The sequence below is a fragment of the Ciona intestinalis genome, unplaced genomic scaffold (genome assembly GCF_000224145.3).
Source record: "Ciona intestinalis unplaced genomic scaffold, KH HT000076.2, whole genome shotgun sequence".
Classification (NCBI taxonomy): domain Eukaryota; kingdom Metazoa; phylum Chordata; class Ascidiacea; order Phlebobranchia; family Cionidae; genus Ciona; species Ciona intestinalis.
The window spans coordinates 284454-309605 of NW_004190398.2; the positions used below are offsets into that span (position 1 = coordinate 284454).

The 25152-nt window shown below is 34.0% G+C and overlaps 2 protein-coding genes across 4 annotated transcripts; both read left to right on the forward strand.

Moving 5' to 3' along the window:
- LOC100187312 (SCO-spondin-like) lies at positions 1 to 25005 on the forward strand. The gene is made up of 21 exons (XM_026838407.1): positions 1 to 114; positions 564 to 728; positions 808 to 972; positions 1337 to 1501; positions 1820 to 1984; positions 2152 to 2316; positions 2373 to 2537; positions 2617 to 2781; positions 2845 to 3009; positions 3092 to 3256; positions 3625 to 3789; positions 4123 to 4347; positions 14585 to 14729; positions 15006 to 15159; positions 15476 to 15614; positions 21851 to 21962; positions 23090 to 23225; positions 23498 to 23688; positions 23753 to 23875; positions 23969 to 24132; positions 24262 to 25005. Exons 1-21 carry the CDS (start codon positions 1 to 3, stop codon positions 24475 to 24477), a joined length of 3369 nt encoding a protein of 1122 aa, XP_026694208.1. The 3' UTR covers positions 24478 to 25005.
- Positions 8757 to 13571, forward strand: LOC113474037 (complement component C6-like). 3 transcript variants are annotated; one of them, XM_026838401.1, is made up of 9 exons: positions 8757 to 8984; positions 10475 to 10622; positions 11061 to 11199; positions 11403 to 11508; positions 11717 to 11852; positions 11957 to 12147; positions 12694 to 12816; positions 12955 to 13118; positions 13254 to 13571. In XM_026838401.1, the coding sequence occupies exons 1-9, from the start codon at positions 8918 to 8920 to the stop codon at positions 13467 to 13469; spliced, it is 1290 nt and encodes a 429-aa protein (XP_026694202.1). In that variant the 5' UTR covers positions 8757 to 8917; the 3' UTR covers positions 13470 to 13571. The 3 variants fall into 3 exon arrangements, with proteins under 3 accessions (XP_026694202.1, XP_026694204.1, XP_026694203.1); XM_026838403.1 differs by having other exon boundaries at positions 8758 to 8948; XM_026838402.1 differs by lacking the exon at positions 8757 to 8984 and adding an exon at positions 9991 to 10068.
- Positions 25006 to 25152: the final 147 nt, after the last annotated feature.

Here is a 25152-nt window from a genome sequence, read left to right on the forward strand (position 1 = left end):
ATGCGATTGTTGTTTGCAGTTATTGCTGTTCTAGCATTGGTATTGTTATTCTGTGAGGGTGGAGAAGCATGGTGGTGGAATAGAAGAAGGTCCCCATCTCCTGTCCATTGTAGTGTAAGTTGTATGTACAATATAATAATATTAATATAATAACTTTTTTTTGCTTCTTCGATTACTGTAACGAAGATTTAGAAATACAGGGGCACACTTGTAAATTGTAGAAGAAGTGCATTACTGTAATACACAAGAAATTAAATATAAAAAAATACAAAAAAAATAAATACATATAAAGAAAGATATGTACAAATGACAACATGATATCTAAGACTAGAGCCACAAGAAATATAAATTTATAGCGATAATAAACCAATTTATTGCAATCTGAATTTAAAGAGTCTTACTTAATACTACCATAATTCTGATCCTGTTAAAATGAAGTACCCAAAGTCTGTGAAATAGTGTTATAATAGATTGTTGTTAAAATCCACCCTAATAAGTTTTAGCCATATAATTTTACCTTTAACTGCACAATCATCACTTTTAATGTTTCTGTAATTACTCAGGTGTCAGCATGGACTTCTTGGAATGGATGCTCCAAGTCATGTGGTGGAGGGCAATCAGTTAGAACGAGAACAATCACAAGAAACAGAGCGCATGGGGGACATGCTTGTCCTGCTCTGCGCCAAACTAAAGCTTGCAACACACATAAATGTCCTGTACCATGTCTTGTAAGTTGATCATGGAATAGTTGTGTTTTTAACTATTCGTTGTATTGCAAAATGTCATTTAAAATACTTTTTGTTTCAGTTTTCTGGATGGGCTAGTTGGGGTACATGTTCAAAAACATGCGGTGCAGGTCAAACTCTTAGGACAAGGACCATAACAAGACACCCTGCCCATGGAGGTAGTGCCTGTCCCACTTTACGTGAATCAAAAGCTTGCAATATTCGAACATGTCCTGTTCCTTGTCTTGTAAGTAATTCGTTGTACCGTATTTGTTTGTTTTTCTATAATTAATGTTAATAAGGATATACATATCCAGTGCTGCTTCTCAGTGTTTGGGCACTCGCAACATAGCAGAAGAATATTTGGTTCAATGCCCGATACTGCTACCATTATGGGTATATATGTCCTTGGGAAAGACAGATAGCAGATATTGCTTCAACCCAGTAGTCAATGATTGGTGTTGCAAGTTGTCAACCATACATGAAACAAAATCACAAAAAAAAAACAAATAAAAAACAATCGCCAAAATTGGGGAAATAAATATGCATCTTTTATTTATTATCTCATGTTTCAATGCAAAATGCTATTTGAGTATGTTTTTTTGTAATAGGTTTCTGGATGGGCTAGTTGGGGTACATGTTCCAAGACATGCGGTGCAGGTCAAACTATTAGGACAAGGACCATAACAAGACACCCTGCCCATGGAGGTAGTGCCTGTCCCACTTTACGTGAATCAAAAGCTTGCAATATTCGAACCTGTCCTGTTCCTTGTCTTGTAAGTAATTCGTTTGTTTTTCTATAATTAATGTTAATAAGGATATACATATCCAGTGCTGCTTCTCAGTGTTTGGGCACTCGCAACATAGCAGAAGAATATTTGGTTCAATGCCCGATACTGCTACCATTATGGGTATATATGTCCTTGGGCAAGACAGATAGCAGATATTGCTTCAACCCAGTAGTCAATGATTGTGTGTTGTCAACCATACATGAAACAAAATTATCAAAAATGGGGAAATAAATATGCATATTTTATTTATTAATCTCATGTTTCAATGCAAAATGCTATTTGAGTATGCTTTTTTTGTAATAGGTTTCTGGATGGGCTAGTTGGGGTACATGTTCCGAGACATGCGGTGCAGGTCAAACTATTAGGACAAGGACCATAACAAGACACCCTGCCCATGGAGGTAGTGCCTGTCCCACTTTACGTGAATCAAAAGCTTGCAATATTCGAACATGTCCTGTTTCTTGTCTTGTAAGTAGCTCAACTTGTTTCTAAAGTTAATTATTTGTTTATTCTTATAATATTGTTGACAAGGATATATATATCCAGCGCTGCTGCTCAGTGGTTAGACACTCACAACATACATTGTACAGTTACTATTTTTAATTATTTTTTGTGCTGTAAATACCTGTTCATAGGTTTCTATTTGGACTGGTTGGGACACATGTTCCAAGACATGCGGTGAGGGTGAGACAATCAGAACAAGGAACATTACAAGACCCTCTGCTCATGGAGGAGCGTCCTGTCCTGCTTTGCGCCAAGCAAAAGTTTGCGATGTCAGAAAATGCCCTGTACCATGTCTGGTGGGTTACCCATCCTCATTTATTTCTTGTACAACTGACATTTTTTCTCATTATAGGTTTCTGATTGGCAACATTGGTCTGCATGTTCCAAATCCTGTGGTGTTGGTGTAGCAATTAGATCAAGGAACATAACAAGACACCCCGCACATGGAGCGCCTAGCTGCCCTGCTTTGCAACAAAACAAAACCTGCAATCTTCGAACATGTCCTGTGCCATGTCTCGTAAGTTGATCATGGTATAGTTTGTTTGGATTTAATTTATTGAAGTGTAAAATGTATTTTATAATTTCTCTTATTATAGATTTCTGATTGGACTGGTTGGGGAATGTGTTCAAAGACATGTGGTGCGGGTGAATCTATTAGGACAAGGAACATTACCCAAAATGCTGCTCATGGAGCTCCAAGCTGTCCTGCTCTGCAACAAACAAAAGTTTGCAATATACGGAAGTGTCCGGTGCCTTGCATTGTAAGTTGTCGATTTTTATTTAGTTTTCCTGATATTTCCTTTTAAAATAATTTCTTATTATAGGTTTCTGATTGGAATGATTGGTCTGCATGTTCAAAAAGCTGTGGTGACGGTGAGTCGATCAGGATAAGGAATATTACCAGACACCCAGCACATGGAGCACCTAGCTGCCCTGTTTTGCGCGAATCAAACCCTTGCCATATTCGGCCATGTCCTGTTGCTTGTGCAGTAAGTTAAGCTTTGTAAAAAAACTGTTTCTATTTTTTTACCATCAGTGTATAATAAAACCTTTCACACATTCACTATACAGGTTTCTGGGTGGACTGCTTGGGATGCATGTTCCAAAACTTGCGACGAGGGTGTGTCAAATAGAACGAGAAACATCACAATTCACCCTGCTCATGGAGGGAGACCTTGCCCCAATTTGCAACAAAGTAAACCTTGTCACATCCGAAAGTGTCCTGTGCCTTGTCTAGTAAGTTATGTTGCCAATTTTAGTATTGAATTTCTTTAAAACCGGCACCAAAGTGGCTAGCGCCTAACCCAGAAGTAATGGGTTCAAGGCTCGTCGCTGCTACCATTGTAGGCGTATGTGTTCTTGGGCAAGACACTTAACAGCAGTTGCTCCAACCCTGTGGTCACTAATGGGTTGTCCAAAATATCAGCCATACATAAAAAAACTAAAAAAAATTCCTCAAAAAGTAATTACCCACAAAGTAAAATACATGGCAACTCGTGATGGTGTATGAAACAGAATACTCGCCGTGTTATAAGGACAGTCGTTTTCGGGCCACACCAGAATTAAAGTTACATTCATTTATTCAAAATCATTTCTCATTAAAGGTTTCTGATTGGGAAAGCTGGTCTACATGTTCTAAGCACTGTGGGGGTGGTCATTCAATTAGGACAAGAAACATTATAAGATACCCTCTTTATGGTGGACCTGGTTGTCCAGCTTTAAGTCAGATAAAAACTTGCAATACTCAAGCATGTCCCATGACATGTTCTGTAAGTTTCACATTGTATTAATACTTTACTCTTATTCAAATTTTCTGTTATCTTTTATGTTGTAATAGGCTGTAAGATTATCACATTGTTTAAGTACTTCACTCCTATTCAATTTATTGTTATATTTTATCTTTTATGTCGTGTTAAGCTGTGAGGTTATCACATTGTTTGGTACTTTACTATTATTCAAAGTTACTGTTTTGTTTTTTTTATGTCGTGTTAAGCTTTATGATTATCACATTGTTTAAGTACTTTACTCCTATTCAATTTATTGTTATATTATATCTTTTATGTCATAATAAACTGTGAGATTATTTTCCATTATCCATAAAGGTTTCTGAATGGGCTCATTGGAGCAGGTGCTCCAAGACTTGTGATGGGGGTCAGTTGATTAGGACAAGGAACATCACTGTACACCCAGGTCATGGGGTAGCTTCTTGCCCTGCTTTACGACAAACACAAAATTGTAATTCCCAAGCATGCCCAGTGCCGGTGACATGTCAATGGAGCCCATGGAGTGCATGGTCGAGCTGTGATCCTTGCTTTCCAGGAGGAAGGGTAAGAACATATTATTGTTAAGTACATTTTTTTAAATTTGTTTTATGTAAGATTTTGTTTAAAAATAGTTGGAAAAAAGGGTTTTGTGGGCATTTTAGTGTTCATTATTACATATCTCTTATCTTCTAGCTGTAGCGACCAGCTTATTTTCTTCCAAATTATTAGAAATATGTTTTTAACTGTAAGTGTGTTTTGAAAACTGTTGTTTGTCGGTATATCCTGTCTTTTCGTTTAAAATATTTTTAAATCCTCGCTACCGTAATCGAAGAGACGAATAAAGTTATTGTTATTATCCTTTAATACAAGTAAAATAAAGTAAGTCTTCTAAACTGCTTCAGGAAAAATATGATGACTACATATTTTTCTTAGAGCCAATTTAGGAATGTAACAGTCCCAGCAATGTTTAATGGAATGCAATGTCTTGGCTCAAGAGATAACTCAGATTATTCATGTACTAGTGGACGAGTTTGCATCAAGGAAAAATGCCCAAGTAGAAAATTTTCATGTAAAAACGGTATGTTATTTTGCATTTTATTAACTTAATTTTCTCTGATTTGTTTTTATTAATATTAATTATTTGTTTTCTATAGTTAGGTTAGTTTATCATTTTAAATCTGCTTTTTGGCACTCAAAATTTACAATTTTAGTGTAAAGTATCTAATTTTTAATTTACTCACAGTTGGTAAAAATTGGAGCATAAAAAAAATTAATTTCTTAATATTACAATAATTGAATTGTCTTTCAGGTCTAGGCTGTATTTTTAAACATCTTCAGTGCAATGGCGACGCTGATTGCCCCGACAACTCAGACGAACAAGGTTGTTCAAACATTCGTTTACCCTGTGGTAGCCGTTTGTTTAAAAAGATTCCAGGCATTAACATCACTGGCAGTGGGTAGGCAAAGCAATTTTAGCATATATTGTTATAAATAAAAAAAAATTGAAACTCTATGTTACAGCTTTGGTTTGGTAAGCACATAGACAGTATACAATATTCCAAACCACAGAATCATATTTCCAATTTTTCTGGAGAAAACCAGCAACCTATTCACTATGCACCACCACCTTAATATAAATTTTTTTTCTTATGAAGTTTCGATATCACAAAACTGCGGGAAGAAGGTATAATTATGGACAATGAAAGATACAATGGTCGATGCTTAACTGTGGGGGGCTTTAGAATACCTGCCAATATGCTGTTTTACTGGTTTCATGTATGTTACAAAGTTACATTTACAAACTTTATTTTGTTTTACATCTTAAACTTTATCCCAGTAAATACATGGCTATTGTTTACTGGCACCGTGGCACAGTTGGTTTGCATACATGCCTTTAACCCATAGGTAATGGGTTCAAGGCTCGTTTCTGCTGCCAGTGGTCACTAATGGGTTGTTTAAGCTGTCAGCCATACATAAAAAATAACAATCACTCACAAAGTAACATACTTGGTAACTCGTAAGCTGGCACGAGGTGTATGAAACAGAACACCAGTGATTTAACAACTGTTTTTTTTTTTATCGGCCACACAAGGAAAAAGCAAGTTGCATTCATTCATTAATTCCATTCAATTGAAGCATTTGAAACCTCCTTCAACTTTATAATGGACTGTTATTCTTTCCAAAGGTTCTTGTTAATCCATCATTTATCATAAAGTCGTACGAATCATCTATGAACTACTTTCAAGATGAAAGATCATCTTTTAGGCAGAAATTGGGTTCTAGTTCATCACACACAAGTAAGTTTAATTTGATTTTCACTTTTTAATGTTTTATGGATTTTAGTAAAGGATTTACAAGACATTTAAATAGACTTGATACAAAATTGACCTAATTGAAATCCCATAGAACTTTTCTAGATAGTTGTTTTATATAATAAACTCTGTCAATTAAAAGTAAAGAAAATTATTTATGTCAACTGTATTGGTACAGAAATATTGTCTGCAAAATCTTCTGGCTCCAACAGCATCAAAACCAGAATGGTGATTGACTTTGGCACAGACTCTGATTCCAAATTCTTCAAGATTTCCAACACAGTAGAGGTTGCAAGATTTAGGTTAGTTAAATTAAAATTTCTATTTCCTATTAGGTGCAAGAATTTTTAATGAATGTAAGAACTAGCTCCATGGCAAAGTAGTTAACGCGCCTTCCTCCAACACATAGGTAATGGGCTCAAGGCTCGTTGCTGCTATCCTTGGTGGGTGTATGTGTCCTTGGGCAAGACACTTAACGGCAATTGCTCCAACCCAGTGGTCACTAATGGGTTATCAAAATTTTCAGCCACACATAAAACAAAGAGAAATCTAAAAGAATAATCACCCACAAAGTAAAATACTTTATAACTTGTAAGCATTTGTTACATTCATATAGGACTAGTTGCAGGATTACAATTGTAAATAATTTTTTTCAACAATACAGCATGTTTGGTCAAAAGCTTCTTCTGTCATTTGAGTTCCAGCAACGACTTGAGCAACTTCCAAATAACTTTGATTATTCAAAATATGCTCAAGTAATTTCTGACTTTGGCACCCATTTCTACTCCAGAGGTGTTTTGGGTGGAAAATATGAGTATGTGTACCGGTACTCTAAGAAAGCTCTTAATCAATCAGGTGTGTATTACATGATACAGTTAGGAAGACTTGGTAATATTTTGATGTGTGTTATGAAGTGTAAACACAAAAACGATAAATTGTTTAATTAGGCTAATATACAAAAATGTTTAAAAAAGGAGGAATGTCACAAATTGTGTTCGCTTTTGTTGTTATTGGCCGTAAGCCATTAAGTTACAGCAGGTGTGATGTAACATCCTTCTTTATGACGTGTGTCATTGTGTCGCAATGCCAGAAACGTGGAAGTTGTTTTTTGGGGAAGATTAGTAATATTGGCTTTGGTGTAAAACGTATTATTGACGTTGGTGTAAAACCTATTATTATAATAAAAAACTTGTGAAAGCACTGCAGGGCGTTCTGTATATGTTCCCAATTGAGAGACGCGAAATTCTTGCCTGCGACAAAGAAACAATTATAATATTCAAATGTTTAACATGACTTACAAAACTTGTTACAGGTCTCACAGATTTTGAACAAAAATCCTGTCTAGAGCAAGAAGCAAAGGCTTCTTTCCAAGGCAGTGGGTTTGGAAATTCAAAGTGTTTATCAAACACATTGTCACAGAAACATAAAGGTACTTATTCTTTAAGTAAATAGAAACAAATCAACCTAAAATGAAGTTTTTTGGTTTATACCTTGAACACAAATAACTTTGTAGACTCAGTTTTAAAGTTACAAAAATACCCGTAACTATCTCGAATAGGAAGTTTTACTCGTGCTGCTACCAACTTTGTTTCTAATGTGGTCGGTGGTACATCTGAAAAGGCTGCTGCTCTGAGTTTCTTTTCTGGAAAGACACCAAAGAAGTCAGATTACGATGAATGGGTGAAGACGGTCAAACACAATCCAGCAATGATCGATTATAAAGTAAATCTTTTAAGTCTTTAATGTTACTAACGTGGAGACTTGTTAGGTTAAAGAGTGTTTTAACTGTCAGTTTTTAGGGGTTGGAATTTTTACTTTAACAATGCTTTGACAGCCAACACCAACAAATATCTGTTATAATTGTTTTAGCTAGAACTCTCAAAGCACTATTTGGGAAGATCAATTAATATTTTAAGTTTACCAGAAGTCGCAGATTGCTATACACTAAATTGCTTTGTTATCAGAAATTACTTATAGCTTCAAAATATTGTGATGGTAATGCTAAATATTTAATCAGCGTAGGGTTTTTTTCAAAGTGTATGTATATTTTGTTAACATTGTTATCTGGCAATTGTTTACAGCTTGCACTCTCTATAGGTTTGTAATTTTTCATGTTTAACAAACATTACAGCTTACACCCATATCGTCAGCTGTGCCACTGTCAAGCTATAACAAAAGAATCAATTTGGAACGTGCTTTGGTACTCTATTTGAAGGAGTATGACTACTCCAAGTGTAAGGGTAAATGTGCCCATGGTGCAGCAGTGGTCGTGGTGAATGACGGAAAGCTCTGCAAGTGTCTTTGTGCTGCCAACTATGGTGGCATTGATTGTAGTGTTCGTGCATGAAGCAAATCTTTTGGGAACATATTTTAAAGAGTTGTATAGGAACTGGAGTTTCCCATGATGTTGTGCTGTAAAAAAGAAATAAAACTAAATTTGAAGAGTTTTGTTCTATTGGTTTATTTAACCGGTTTATTATACTATATAATAAACACTTTAATTTTTATTTATTTCTTTTAATTTTATATTTATGTCACACCTAGTGTAAGAATAGGTGATGGAAATTAACAGCAAACTGCTCTGGTTACAATATGCAGTGCAAGAGTTATCGTGTAATGAAAATAGCACTATATATGAAACATAATATTTTTATGTCCTATTGATATCACAGATAATTAAAAAGACAGATAAGTTGTTAGCTAACGAAAGTTTTATGTAGTTTATTGTGGTACCTGAGAAGTACCACAGTAATTCTGGAAACTATATTGTATAGATGAAGACTTAAAAAATGGAAGATACAAAAAAATAAAAAAAGAAAGAAATGTGTTATGAGAGAAAATTACTGAAAATTAGTAAGCAAGTAAACATTGAACATTTAATAGAAAAAGGTTATGAAGAAATACACATATATATTGTTCTGAATATTTATTTGTGATAAGAGAAAACAAGCTGACTGTTTAGAAGTTACTAGGCATGCAATACTATATATTTAACAGTCTTGTTTCAAAACATGGTAGTTAACCTAAAATTATAAAACACTACAGTATAAATAAAACATTGCTTAGCTGGTGCTTTAGCTATTCTATATTTGTTTGTGTAAACCTGCCAATGATTAATACACAGTCTAATAAAGCTAAAATGCAAAATAATACCAACTATATGTAGGCCTACGGGGCCACATGACTAGACCATTAAATAGAATCCTAACTTACACAAAAGGTTTCCAAGTACTGCTAGTAAAGCGAATACGTAAAATAATACTTACTTCAGCAATGTATTCTGAAGCTACAGCTAAATAGTGTCGGCAATTTAATATGGGATGCAAATTTATACCTCAAGAGTTTTCCAAGTATCAATTTAAACATTTGAAACCTGCTCCAAATTAACATATAGCCTGGTATGACTCACATGAAGTTAGTAATAATGGAATGCAAAATATGTCTTCAAGCAATTATAGTTTAATGTGACACTTAATTAGGTGCACAAAGGCTTTTTTCCATACTGTTGATTTTTTATCTTTCTCCCAAGTAATTTTTAAATAATAAAATTAAGAATTCTTAATTAAAAGACTGCAACTATAAAACATTTATATATTAATGTACAGAAATGTCATTTATAATGTCCTGGAGGAGCTATATTGTATAAAATGCTAGTCTTGCATGCTAACAACTTTTTCATGTGAGATTCAATTTTGTTTATTGTTTTAGCAGGTTCGGTATTTACAAATTGGGGTCTTTATTTATATTAGTACTTATTAATTATTGGTTTTAATGATGAAAAATCAAGTTTATTTGGTTTAAAATTAAAAAAGTTGAAGTACCAAATAAAATAATTTAGTTGATCATTTAAACTGCACATCAACTTTTTATTTATGCAGTATTTTTTTTACTTTGTAGCGCTGCTACTAATTTTGTTTTATAATAAATCTGATGTGGGAATTCTGTTTTGTACCCCTGCACCGTGGCACATTTGGTTAGCATGCATGTCTCTAACCAGAGGTTATAGGTTCAAGGTTCGCTGCCATCATTGTGGGTGTATGTGTCTTTGGGCAAGTCACTTAATGGCAATTGCTCCAATTCAGTGGTCACTAATGGTTTGTCTAAACTCTAAATTGTCAGCCATACAGAAAACCCATAAAAAACAATCCCGTAAGGTGGCACAAGGTGTATGAAACAGAACACCAGTGTTATAATGACTCTCGTCATCTAGCTACGCGAGGATAAAGCAAGTTACATTCATTCATGGCAAACTAGCAAATAAGTAATTTCCAAAATACTAACGTATATATCTGCTATTTTTTAACTCATACAATCAGCACTTTCATATTTTCCTCTTTTATTAATACTAACAATCATTCCATATTTATTACATCCCATAGGTCTAAGCTGTATTTCTAAGAGACTTCGATGCAATGGTGATAGGGACTGCAACAATTTCTCAGATGAAGAAAATTGTTTGACCATTCATTCACCTTGTGGTAGCAAAAAGTACAAAGGCATTCCAAACATAAACAGGGTTGGAGCTGGGTAAGCTTATTTTTTTGTGTGACATAATTATTTATGTATAAGAAGATGATGAGCAAATAGCATATATTTAAAAAAGTATCCCCACACAGAAATAAATAATTCTAGTATTGTTCTTGCACATAAAAAAAACAAATACAAAAAACACTCTTTGATTGTAGCTCGTCCACCTTAGTTCCACAACAGGAGTGTTTGCATTTTATTTATATATTTTATTTAATAGTATATTACAAAACTTGAAAGCAAAGCTTGTAAAAAGATTTAGAGCATTTTTTTATCTTCATTTCTTACTTTCATTTTCCTGTTTAATAAAGTTTAGACTATGAATGTTGTGCCTTTGGAAAAAAAACTGAATATAGTGTTTTTCAAGTTTTCAGTCGTACAGACCCACTCCCACAAAGTTTTAGATACTCATTGAAAATAAAACTCTTTTTATTTCAGATTTGATGTCACCAAATTGCGAGAAGAAAGCAGAGTTATGAATAATGAACACTATAATGGTAACTGCATTATTACAAGAAGTGGAAAATCAGGAAAACATTACAGAAAACCGGCAAACGTTCAGTTTTATCGATACCAGGTCTTTTCCTTATAAAACTACCTTTTATTTGCTTTAAAATTCGTATTAATCATTACTAGCAAAAAGGTAGATGTGGCTGTTTATTCAGTGCAGTACTTAATTCAAGACTTTGTTTTAAATAAATCAACTTTACATGTTTGTCTAAAGCCTATTTATTTATAATGCTTAAACCTTGTACGGCAAAGTACTTTCTTCTCACTTAGTTTCAAGTTGGTCACTCCTTTACGATAAAGTCATATGAATCCTCTATGAGTTATTTTCAAGATGAACAAAATTTATTCAAAAAAAAGATGGATGCCGGTTCCTCCTGTGAGTTTTTTTTTTTCAGTTCTAATATTTCATCATTTATGATTGAATAGCCTTAACCTTAACACTGGTATGTGTACCAGTGGCAGTAAGCAAGCACTTAGTTATTGGTATGTTGTAAGCTAGAATATTACCATTGCTACAAGGCAATTCACAGATACTGATGTTTGTGTATTATGCTGAAGTATAACTTTGTTTCGAATATTTGCAGTTGCTCATTTATCTAGCTTGTTTTCGAATTCCTCTGGGTGCAACAGTCGCAAAACAAAAATGGTGATTGATTTTGGTACAAATTCTGATTCGAAATTTTTTAAGATATCTGCCACTGTACAAGTTGCACGATTCAGGTAAATTATTTTTCTTTGAAAATCTTTTTTTGGCAGTTTTTACTAATATATAATGAAATTGTCATCAGAATGTTCAAATTTAAATGTTTTTTTTTACAAAACAGGATTATTCGTCAAAATCTTTTGCTCTCGTACGATTTTGAGTACCGTTTGAAGCAACTACCAGAGGAATTCGATTATGCAAAATATATTCAAGTAATTTCTGACTTTGGCACCCATTTCTACTCTAGTGGTGTGCTAGGTGGAGAATATGAGTTTCTGTACCGCTACTCTAAAAAAGCTCTTCTCGAGTCAGGTGCGTACAACTTAATATAAACATAGTGTCAAGGCGGCAGTCCATCAGAGGTTGTGTAATATAATACCGTCTAGAACACTAGTCCACTTCAAATTTTTTGCCAGTTCGACAAATATATTACAAATTTATATCTCTATCTCACCTTGCAAAAAACTTTAATAGAACTATGCATTTAACACATTTGAAATTAAAAAAACAGCAGCAGAGTTCTCATAAAATTCCAGTTTCCACTCTTTGCTTTTGAGTTGCATACTTTTGTCGTAATTACATTGGTTTTTAAGTTTTTCCCATTTGTATGCTAAAAAGGTGAGAACCACTGCTCTAGATGCAAATAGGTAGCTATGGCGGTAGTCATTCTTCCTGTCCATTTTTTAGTAATCACGCACTAGCAATTCGACTATGCATAAGATACTTTAACTCAAAGTGTAATTTTGTTCCTTGTGTAATTAAAGCGGTACGTTTAAGCGAATTAGTAATTTTGTATAAACAGGTTTTAACGGAAGTATTGTTTAAAAACTTGTTTTGAAGCGGCTAATTGGTTTGCAGGTCTAACAGACAGTGAGCAAAAGCACTGTTTGGAGCAGGAAGCAAAAGTGTCTTTGTTTGGCATTGGTTCTGGTGTTGATAAGTATGGTTGTTCAACAAACCCATTATCAAAGAAGCACCAAGGTATACTTTTTAAAATAAGTATGATCAACCAAAATCATATTTGCGTCGTTACAACACATTTTATCTAATATTGTTTAAGCTTACATTTGTGGTTCTGTAGCCTACCAATCTTTTACTCACTTATTTACACTTACACAGGAAGTTTTACCCGTTCTGCTACGAACTTCGTTTCTGATGTAGATGGTGGTACATCTGCCAAAGCTTCTGCTCTGAGTTTCACTTCTGGAAAAACACCGAATAAGACTGATTATGACGCATGGGTGAAGACGGTCAAAGACTACCCAGTAGTTGTTAACTACATGGTAAATTGTGCCACTTTTTTGAATCTGTTAAACTTCTTTAATATTGCTCTGCAACTGTTGTAAGCTGTAGTAAAGTTGTGAGTGGTAAATATGTAGTTGCTACCAGAACTTTAATTTTGAACATTTATTTAATAGCTTACCCCAATCTCAATCGCTGTGCCAGTTTCAAACTACAAGAAAAGAGCAAATCTGGAGCGTGCATTAATACTCTATTCAAAAGAGTATGACAACACCAAGTGTACGGGTAAATGTGCACATGGTGCAGCAGTGGTCGTGGTTAATAAAGGAAAGCTCTGCAAGTGTCTTTGCCCTGCCAACTATGGTGGCATTGATTGCAATGTTCGTGCATAAAGCATGATTTTTGTGATTATGATCAACAGATTTTAAATTATAATCAGAAAAGGATTATCAAAGTTGTGTTGTAAAATGGAAATAAAAGAATATATATTACCACATGTTTGCTTTTGTATTAGTTTGATAGTAAAAGGGTAATGATATTATAACTAATTGAGTAATTTTTAACATCCGTAAACTTAAATGAGATTATTTTATTTAAAAAATAGTCTAAAGGTTATTGGTGCTTCGTTAGGCAACATTTGGACTGAACCAAAATAAATGCAACCTTTCTATTTTTAGCACACAGACTTTTTAAAACTAATTAATAAATTGTTGTATAGAAAAAAAAGTTATATTGTTATTATAAGTTTGTATGTATGAAATATTAAATTGCTTATCATATACTGCTTCATAAGCAAATTAAAAAAAAATAACAATGCAAATGCAACAATTTTCTTACTGCAATTTGATTGGTCACAAGATTTTATAAACAAATATATGCACGAGTACGTAAAAGATTAAAAACTAATGTTGCAAGATTGCAAAATGTTTCTTACTCCGACTAGGAAGGTAATAAAACCCATTAGTTGGAAATATAATAAATGCAAATTTAAGTCACAAGGTTCCTAAGTAATGTTTGATGTGGTTGCTGTTAAAGTCGTTGCAAATGTTCACAGACATGTGGTGGGGGAAGAGCAATTAGATCAAGATACATTAAACGAAACTCAGCTCATGGTGGCACTAGGTGTCCTACTATACATCAAACAAGACCTTGCTATACTCAAGCATGTCCAGTGTCCATTACATGTCAATGGAGCTCATGGGTTGTATGGTCAAGCTGTGATCCTTGTTTTCCAGGAGGAAGGGTAAGATGATAATAAAATAAATGTAACCTATTTATAAGAAAATGAATGTAATTTATTTATTTTCACATTGCAGAGTTAAAATTATTATTGGTTTTCAGTCTTTTGCAGCTTGTTTTCGCTTACAAACTACCACATATATAACTTTTTATTTTTTTTCCATTGGCAAGGCAACACCAGAAGGTAAAACTTTGTGTAATATTTAATACACCTGGTGCTCGTTTAGGAGTAGCCTACTTAGCTTTCTTTAATTAGTTCAAATTTTAGAGCAAATTCAGAACTATTACAACACCAGCAATGTTCAATGGGGCACAGTGTACTGGATCGAGAGCTCTTGCAGATTTTTCCTGTAAAACAACACACACTTGCATAGAAAAAACTTGTCCAGCTGCCATGTTTTCTTGCATTGATGGTAACTTATTCTTTCCAATTTATGTTAAATGAAATGATAACCTATATTTCCTCAAGTGGTAGGGCGATGGCAGTTGTTACCAAACTTCATACACCTTATAGCCATGTATAAGTTACTGCCTCTTGGCTTATATGTTACTTTGTGGTGATCGTTCTTTTATTTTCTGTGTGACAATTTGAACTACTCATTTGTGTGCAGTGGTTTGGAGCAACGACTGTTAATTTGCTCAAGACATGCTTACACTGTACTTTAAACAACTCTTCCTATGCCTAATAGGTCTTGGTTGTATTTCTAAAACACTTCTCTGCAATGGTGACAATGACTGCACTGACCGCTCAGATGAAAAACATTGTTCTAATGTCACCATTCACCCACCTTGTGGGAAGGAAAAATACACAGACATTCCAAACATTGATATCGCTGGAGCTGGGTAAGCCTATGTTGCATATAACACTCTTTAGAAAGTATTTAAAATGATGCCTATACTAGTTCTTGGAACATATTTGTTGTACGTTTTACGCTTAGTTTGAATTAATACCGTCATGTTTTCCCATTTTCTAATTTCCATTCTTAGGCTTTTAATATTTCAATTATTTCAAATCTGTACAAAAAGTAAGGTATAATCATTAGTCTTAATGTGAATGGTAAAAGGTTGTTTGTTTCTTTTCGCTGTTGTAAAGGTTCCAAATCTTGGTTGTTAAGACATTTTATATATATATATATTTATTTATTCTATACCATTTTAGGTTTAATCTCATAAAAGCGCAAGAAGAAGGCATGATCATGGACAATCGAAAATATGATGGGCGATGCTCAACCGTGAAAAGTGGTGACATAGGAGAACGCTTTAGAAAACCAGCAAATGTGCAATTTTATCGGTTTCAAGTCCGTATTAGTAGCCTCTTTGAAGTTGTTTTAATTAATTTAGTTAAACTTCTTGACAGGACACATTTAAACTAACTTTTTGTAAAAGCGTAATAAAGTCAACAGCAAAAAACTTTAATAATTCTAGGCTACCACTATCCTAGTAAATAACCTGTGCCTCTAGTGTATTTTTAATAACCCATTGAAAAAACATAACTCAGGTGCGCATAGAAACATCATTCCATGTAAAGTCATATGCGTCATCAAAGGACTACATGAAAGAATTACGAGCATCAACCGAGCGCAAATTTAGTACTGGTATCTCATACACAGGTATGACTTTATCAGATTTTAGTCTTATTTTTCTACAGTCTTAAAATACCTGTTTTTTAACTTCTGCACAGCCTGACCAAAACCTATCTGCAAGAACGGAAACCCTATGTTTACTAACGGGTGTCTATCTTGCTGGGCAAACTACAAAAATAATAATCACCCCTGCAAAGTTACATATGGGGTAACTCAAAAGTAAACACGAGGTGTGGGAAACAAATTACAGGTGTTATAACTGTAGTTGCCCTGCTATGCAAATTTTAAAAAAGTATCATACAATATTATTAACATCAAATCTATCTTAGCTTTTTATTTGAGTAAGAGCAAATTTACCACATAAAACCTCTTTTCAATTTGTGTTTGCCACCCTTTAGATCCATCACTAGTTAGTGTATCTCTAAAGTCAACTAGCTCCAACAGCCACCAGACAAGATTGGTTATCGCATTTGGAACTAACTTTGATTCTAAGTTTTTTAAAGTATATAGCACTGTACAAGTTGCACAATTCAGGTAATCCATTTTATTTCTGACTGTTTTTGTCCAATACTCGAACAATGTGTCAAAAGCACTAATAAGTATTATTAGATAATCCCGAAAAAAAGGGGTTAGAACTGAAATGAATGAAGCATTTAATGGGGAACATTTTTACACTTTAAAATAATTATTTATGACTTTCTTAATGAATTAATGTGCATTTCATTCGTATTGTGTAAGAAGGTACAAACAGATAAAATTTATTTAAATAAAACAGAATGGTTCGTCGAAATCTTCTCCTCTCATACGAGTTCCGCAGCGATTGAAGGAACTGCCAGATGATTACGATTACGCAAAATACGCTCAAGTAATTTCTGACTTTGGCACCCATTACTACTCCAGGGGCGTTCTGGGTGGTAGGTATGAGTATGTGTACCGGTACTCCAAGAGAGATCTACGTATGTCAAGTGAGTATCATGTTAAAAGATTGCCTAAAAATATAAAATACTTTATAACCTCTTTCTCTTACAGAGCTCACAGACTATCAGCAAAAATCATGTTTGTCAACTGAAGCTAGCATATCTTTTCTCGGCTCTGGCGCCAGTACTGGTTCATCCAACTGTAAAACAAATGCGCTGTCAAGAAAACATCGAGGTACATTACACTCTCATTAGTAGCATTCTGTTTTTTAAAGCACCAATATCACATATTTCACAATGCAGACCATAAATATAAGCATTCATACAGGAAGTTTCACTCGATCTGCTACCAATGCTGATTCTAATGTGATTGGTGGTAAATCTGACAAAGCTGCAGCCCTCAGTTTTTTTAAAAAACGTAAACCAAACAAGTCAAGTTACGATGAATGGGTTAAGACAGTCAAACACAATCCTGCAATAATTGATTATATGGTAAATTGGTACTAGAATCTTTCAAGTTAAATTTAAGGTATCTATGAGAATGCACCAAGTCATTAACATATTGTGATTTTTAACAGCTCTCTCCAGTATCATCAGCTGTACCACTTTCAATGTTGGCGATTAGAAAAAACTTAGAACGTGCTTTGGTTCTCTATTTGAAGGAGTATGACTACTCCAAGTGTAAGGGTAAATGTGCGCATGGAGGAGCAGTGGTCGTGATGAATAAAGGAAAGCTCTGCAGATGTCTTTGTCCTGCCAATTATGGTGGCATTGATTGCAATATTCACGCCTGAACCAAGATTTTATTGTTGTGTTTGTCCATAGGATGATTATTAAGTGGTGAAATAAAAAAGATTATATTAAACAGAAGCTACTTGTTGCTATAATTTGCTACACATTAACAAGAAATAAATATATAGTAGGATGGGGGAAGATGGGACACCTTTTCATTCTATTTTCTCGTACATTTTGGTAGCAAACAAAAAACATTCAAGGAATTATAAAACCTTGTCCTTGCAACTTTCATAGACCATTGTTAATTGTTTAAAATACGATCAGGATATTTATATATTTCGTGCTAAAGGTGTCCCATCTTCCCCCACCCCACTATAACAACAAAATTACTAGTTTTTTTTAAGCAATGAGAACAAAAGAAGTCAATTGTTCATCGACCCCACAAGTGATTGGTGACTAGTAGTGACCAGAGCCATATGAATCTGATAGTGACTAGGGACATAGCTGTTGTAGGGTTAAACTCTATGTGTATAGGTATCCAGTAATGTCTACACAGCATATACTCTTTAGGATTTGAACCATACTTTAACTGTTGTGTTTAGGGCATGTTTTGGCACACCTGTTTGTATGAGCACATTTTATTACTATCAATGCCTTTCGTCACATGCATTATATGTTGTTGGCACATTTTTTATGTGCATTCGATGTACTATTTTTGTCTGGAGTTTGTAGTTTTTCACCAAAATATATGTTTCGATATTTTTGCAGGGCCTATATTCCCTCTATCAAATTGTTTCACAAAAAGACTTTAGTGTTTAATGCTGAAGTATAATATTGTGGTGAATATTTGTAGATGCTCATTCATCTAGCTTGTTTTCGAATTCCTCTAGATGCAGCAGCCACAAAACAAAATTGAGGATTATTTGCTTTACAAATTCCGATTCTAAATTCTTCAAGATGTTGTACAAGTTACACAATTCCGGGTAAATTAATTTTTTTAAATATTTTTCTCCGGCTGTTTTACAAAATATATGATAAAATCATCTTCAGAATGTTAAAGTTTAAATGGGGTTTTGTACAAAACAGGATTATTTGTCAAAATCTCTCGTACAATTTCCAGCGCCATTTAAAGCAACTTCCAGAGGAATTCGAATATGCAAAACATATTCAAGTGATTTTTGACTTTGGCACATATTTCAACTTCAGTGGTGCGCTGGGTGGAGAATATGAGTTTTTGTACTGCTACTCTAAAAAAGATCTTCTGAAGTCAGGTGCGTACACCTTAATATGAGTAAAACATTTGCTTTTGGAAGTTTAATAATGATTAGATGATTTTTTTTAAAGTTTATTAGGAAAAGGAAGCCAAAGTATATTTAGAAAGTGTAACAAAGTTTATTTAGAGAAGGAAGCTAATTAAGCCTCTTCGTTTTAATGAACCATTGTTTAAAGCAAAAGCATATTCAGAGAAAAAAACCCAAAGTATATTTAGAAAATGTAACACAGGTTTATTTAGAGAAGGAAGCTGATTAAGCCTCTTCGTTTTAATGAACCATTGTTTAAAGCAAAAGTATATTCAGAGAAAAAAACCCAAAGTATATTTAGAAAATGTAACACAGGTTTATTTAGAGAAGGAAGCTGATTAAGCCTCTTCGTTTTAATGAACCATTGTTTAAAGCAAAAGTATATTCAGAGAAAAAAACCCAAAGTATATTTAGAAAAGGTAACACAGGTTTATTTAGAGAAGGAAGCTGATTAAGCCTCTTCGTTTTAATGAACCATAGGTTAAAGCAAAAGTATATTTCGAGAAAAAAAACCAAAGTATATTTAGAAAATGTAACACAGGTTTATTTAGAGAAGGAAGCTGATTAAGCCTATTTGTTTAAATGAGCTATTGTTTAAAGCAGGAAGCAAAAGTTTATTTAGAGACGGAAGCTAAAGCCTCTTTGTTTTAGCAAACCATTGTTTAGAGCAGGAAGCAAAAGCATATTTAAGAAAGAAAGCAAAGGCATTCTATAAAAAAAAGTTTTACTGCAATTGGATTAGTCGCAGGTTTTTATAAGTTAAAAATTATATAGATGAGTATTATAAATTAATGTTGCGAAATGCAAAACTCTTTAACTTTAACAAGACATATAACAAAACCCTTTGTTGGAAATATAAAAAATGTAAATTAATACTGCAAGTTTTTTAATAATGTTTGATTACCCATGATAGTGTCATATATTGATAGTGATTGCACTGTTCAGTAGGCATGCGATTGTTGTTTGCAGTGATTGCTGTTTTAGCATCAGTATTGCTGTTCTGTGAGAGTGGAGAAGCATGGTGGTGGAGTAGAAGAAGGGCTGTATCTTGCAAAGTAAGTTCTAATATTTATTGTTAATAGAAAAATTCTTAGTTTGATTTATTTGTCAAAGATGTTTTATTTCGATGCAAAGACAGTTATAATAAAGATATATAGATAAAGATAAGACCTTATCCACTTGTATAGATGTTTGACAAAACCGTATTTTTTAAAATAAACACTCTTTTTTATCATTAACAGTTATGGTAAATTTGTTTGAAGATAAATATAGGAAAGTATTCATGCTGATGTGAATACTGTTTTAAACTATTCTAGGTATCTAGTTGGGGTCCTTGGGCTAAATGTTCCAAGACATGTGGTGGGGGGAAAGCAATTAGATCAAGGTACATTAAACGAAACTCAGCTCATGGTGGCACTAGGTGTCCTACTCTACATCAAACAAGACCTTGCTATACTCAAAGGTGTCCATGGCCCATTACATGTAAATGGAGTGCATGGACTGCATGGTCAAGCTGTGATCCTTGTTTTCCAGGAGCAAGGGTAAGTAGATGATTATAACTTTTTTCATTTTCTTTTATAATTATTAAAACTTTTAGAGCAAATTCCGAACTATTACAACACCAGCAATGTTCAATGGGGCAGAGTGTACTGGATCTAGAGCTCTTACAGATTTTTCCTGTACAATAAAAAAGGCTTGCATAACAAAAACTTGTCCAGCTACCAAGTTTTCTTGCCTTGATGGTAATTCATGCAAAAATATTTTAAAACATATTAATTAGTATAAACTTATTTGTTCTTATGTGGCAGGGTAATGACAATCGTTATAACATGGTTGCCAAACTTGTATAGCCTAAGTTACTGCCTGTATGATACTTTGTGGTGATTCATTTATCTTTTTTTTCTGTGTGACTGATTATTCGGACTACCATATAGCCTAGTGTCTAATGAGTTGAAACAATGGCTGTTAATTTGCCACAAAATAAGCCTACACTATAATTTACATAACTCTTCTTGTGCCTAATAGGTCTTGGTTGTATTTCTAAAAAACTTCGCTGCAATGGTGACAATGACTGCGCTGACCGCTCCGATGAAAAAAGCTGTTCTAAGGGCACCATTCATTTACCTTGTGGAAACAAAAAATACAAAGGCATTCCAAACATTGATATCGCTGGAGCTGGGTAAGCCTATGTGGTGTATAAGTCTTTTAAGTAAGCATCCCCTACACCTGCCTCTAACTCTTCTTGCTGCACAATAGTAGTAATCAAGAAGGCAGTCTGTGTTGTGTGTGTATTATTAGGTTACAACAAATGCTATATAAATGAAGGTATAATCATAGGTCTAAAATTAAAAGGGAAATGGATATTTGTTTCTTACCCAACAACAGTTTCACTGGACGGTTTTGATATTTTAGGTTCGACCTCATAAAAGGGGTAGCAGAAGGCAAAATCTTGGATAATCAAAAATATGATGGACGATGCTCAACCGTGAAAAGTGGTGACATAGGAGAACGCTTTAGAAAACCAGCAAATGTTCAATTTTATCGGTTTCAGGTTCGTATTAATATAAGTTGTTATAATTAGTGTAATTAAACTTCTTGACGGGACATCAATGACCTGGTGCTACGAAAACGTAACCAACAAAATTCATAGAAAGCTTTTAGAAGCTTCTATTTAAATAAGAGACTAAAGATGCCATTTAGGCGAAATATATTTCTCTATTACTACTAGTTGGTTGGACTTGATTTTTGTTGGTTACGTTTTCATAGCACTAGATTATTACTGTAGTACTTTACTATACAAGAATCGTTCAACTATATGAACATCAAATCATGGTCAGATTCGCGGAATTTATTACAAGTCTTGACATGACACTTTTAATCTAACTTTTTATAGAAAAATGATTTCGCAACTGAAAAATATTTACAATTAAACTGCAAGAGACATATTGTTTTAATTGTTGTACCAGTAGGCTTGTGTATGTAACCTCAACATTTCTAGGCACGAACACATTCATCCTTTTACGTAAAGTCCTATCAATCAGCAAAGGCCTACATGAAAGATTTACGAGCATCCACTGCACGTAAACTTAGCGCTGGTGTCTCATACACAGGTAAGACTACCCCAGACTTCATTTTTAAACTTTGTACAGTAGTAAAATACTCATTAGCAAGTACTAAATCAGTGGGTGTTATTTTATTTTTATTGATATAAAAGTTTCACAGCCTATTGTTGCACACAGTTTTTATTGTAACACAGTTTGTGACAATTCTGCCTTGGAAATCCTTACTATTACATTATGAAGCTGCAAGATATCGTGTTAACGCAGATCATACAAACAATTGATTACACGCTTTCATTTAAAACAAAACACACCTTTTTGACAACAAATAACATACATTTTAAAAGTAAAATAATTGATTCATTATGCTTTACCACTGTTTTTCAAATGGTGTATAACATCACCTCAATAACGGGGATCCTAGTTTTTCCAAATGGGCGTATCTGATTTAAAAGCTATTTGCTGCCATTCGGTGAATAAATATACAAACAAACATGATACTTGCCCAGCCCTAGCGTGGCCGGAAAACGACAGACCTTATAACATGGGTATTCTGTTTCATACAGCTCATGCCAGCTTAATAGTTACCACGTATGTAACTTTGTGGGGGGGTTGTATTTTTTAGGGGGGGGGGCAAATTTTTTTTATGTATACACGACAATTTAGACTGCCCATTAATGACCACTGGGTTGAAGCAATTGTTGTTAAGTGTCTTGCCCTGGGACACATATGCCCACAGTGGTAGCAGCGCAAGCCTTGAATCCATACCCTCTGCTTTAGAGGTGGGCATGTTAACCTACTGTACCACTTTGCCTGCGCTGTGCCACGCATCACCTAAAATTTTTTAAATCGGAAGTAGGCACGAGGGTATAACATGGAACACCTGTGTTATTACAACTATTGTTGCGTGCCATGTGAGAATAATATAAGTTTCCCCAATACCTCAATTGTCCATTCTAGGTTACTTTAATAATGAAGTAGGGGCAATCACAAGTGTTAAAGGTGCCATAAGTGGCTTAAAATGTCATAAAAAGTTTAGAAAACATTCTATCGTTTGTTGTCAAAATTTGTGGATGCACCCAACATGTAGTACAATTTTTATATGCCTATAGAAACAAATTATGATCCAAAAAAATTATTATATATGGGGTATTTTCAATTTGTTTTCTATCCTTTAGATCCATCTCTAGTTAGTGTATCCATGAAGGTTGGTAACTCCAACAGTCGCAAGTCAAGATTAGCGGTTACTTTTGGAACAAACTTTGATTCCAAGTTTTTTACAGTATATAGCACTGTACAAGTTGCACAATTTAGGTAATCTATTTTTATTTTCACTATATTTGTCCTATACTCAAACAATGTGTCTGAAGCACGAATTAGTACCATTAAATATTTCTGAATAATGCACCAAACAGAAGGATTCAAAATGAAATGAATAAAGCATTTAAGGGAGAAACAGTTTACATTTTGACATATATATTTGTTCTGATTTTCCTTATGAATCAATATGCTCTTCTTTCATACTGTTAATAATGTTACAAAAATATAGACGAAGAAAAATATAAAATTTAGTTTCTCTAAAACAGAATGGTTCGTCATAATCTTCTCCTTTCATACGAGTTCCGACGACGATTGAAGCAACTGCCAGATGATTTTGATTACACGAAATATGCTCAAATAATTTCTGACTTTGGCACCCATTTCTACTCATGGGGCGTTCTGGGTGGTAGGTATGAGTATGTGTACCGGTATTCCAAGAGAGATCTACGTAGGTCAAGTGAGTATCATGTTAAAAGATTGCCTAAAAATATAAAATACTTTACCACCTCTTTCTCCTGCAGGACTCACAGACCATCAGCAAAAATCTTGTTTGTCAACTGAAGCTGGCATATCTTTTCTCGGCTCTGGCGGCAGTATTGGTTCATCCAACTGTAAAACAAATGGGCTGTCAAAAAAACATGGAGGTACATTACACTCTCATTAGTAGCATTCTGTTTTTTAAAGCACCAATAGCACATATTTCACAATGCAGACCATTAATATAAGCATTTACACAGGAAGTTTCACTCGATCTGCTACCAATGCTATTTCTAATGTGATTGGTGGTAAATCCGACAAAGCGGCTTCTCTAAGTTTTTTTTCTGGAAAAACACCGAACAAGTCAAATTATAATGAATGGGTTAAGACAGTTAAACACCATCCTGCAATAATTGATTATAAGGTAAATTGGGACTAGCTGTGATACTTATTCTTATAAATTAAGAAACTATTTCTCGTACATTCGATAGTCAAGTTAAATTTGGAATCTTTAGACTGCACTATGACTATAACATATTTTGAATTTTAACAGCTCTCTCCAATATCATCAGCTGTACCACTTTCAATGTTGGCGATTAGAAAAAACTTAGAACGTGCTTTGGTTCTCTATTTGAAGGAGTATGACTACTCCAAGTGTAAGGGTAAATGTGCCCATGGTGCAACAGTGGTCGTGAAGGATAAAGGAAAGCTCTGCCAGTGTCTTTGCCCTGCCAACTATGGTGGCATTGATTGCCATGTTCGTGCATAAAGCAATGTTTTTATTGTTATATTTTTGTTCATTAAGTGGTGAAAGAAAAAAATGCATTAATCAGAAAGTATTTATTGCAATCATTTGCTTCGGGATTATAACATTAACAAGAAATAAATATACCAACAAAATAATATACTTTTATAAGCAATGAGAACAAAAGTAGACAAATGTTTAGCTATTCAACTAGTAATCGGGACACAGTGCAGCAAGCCAAATTTTTTATGGTGGTGTTCCAATAAACTATGGTGCCACCGCGCCTTTGCTTTTAAATAACAATAGGGTTTTCGTGCTGTTTCATTAAAACTGGGCTCTGTAGTTACATATGTATAGTATCCAGTTCACATTAATAAGTCATTTAAACTGGATTTTACTTGCATACAAATCCAATATTTTATAAGCTGCATATTTTTGTAAAATATTTTGGACGAAACGTTTTAAAATCTTGTGCACATTCATTAATGCTCCGCTCTCTTGAAATTGACCACTTCTGCGTGGAGTCTATTTCACGTGACCAAAAGAACTTTTTAATAAAAAAAATGTTTGAAGCTAATTGTTACTGCTTTTGTTTTGTTGTAAGTAAATACGTTAAATTTACGTTCTGACTGTGTACGTTGCATTAAAGTTCTTAAAACACTAATGATTGGCACTTAAGGTTCTTTAAATTTTAAATAT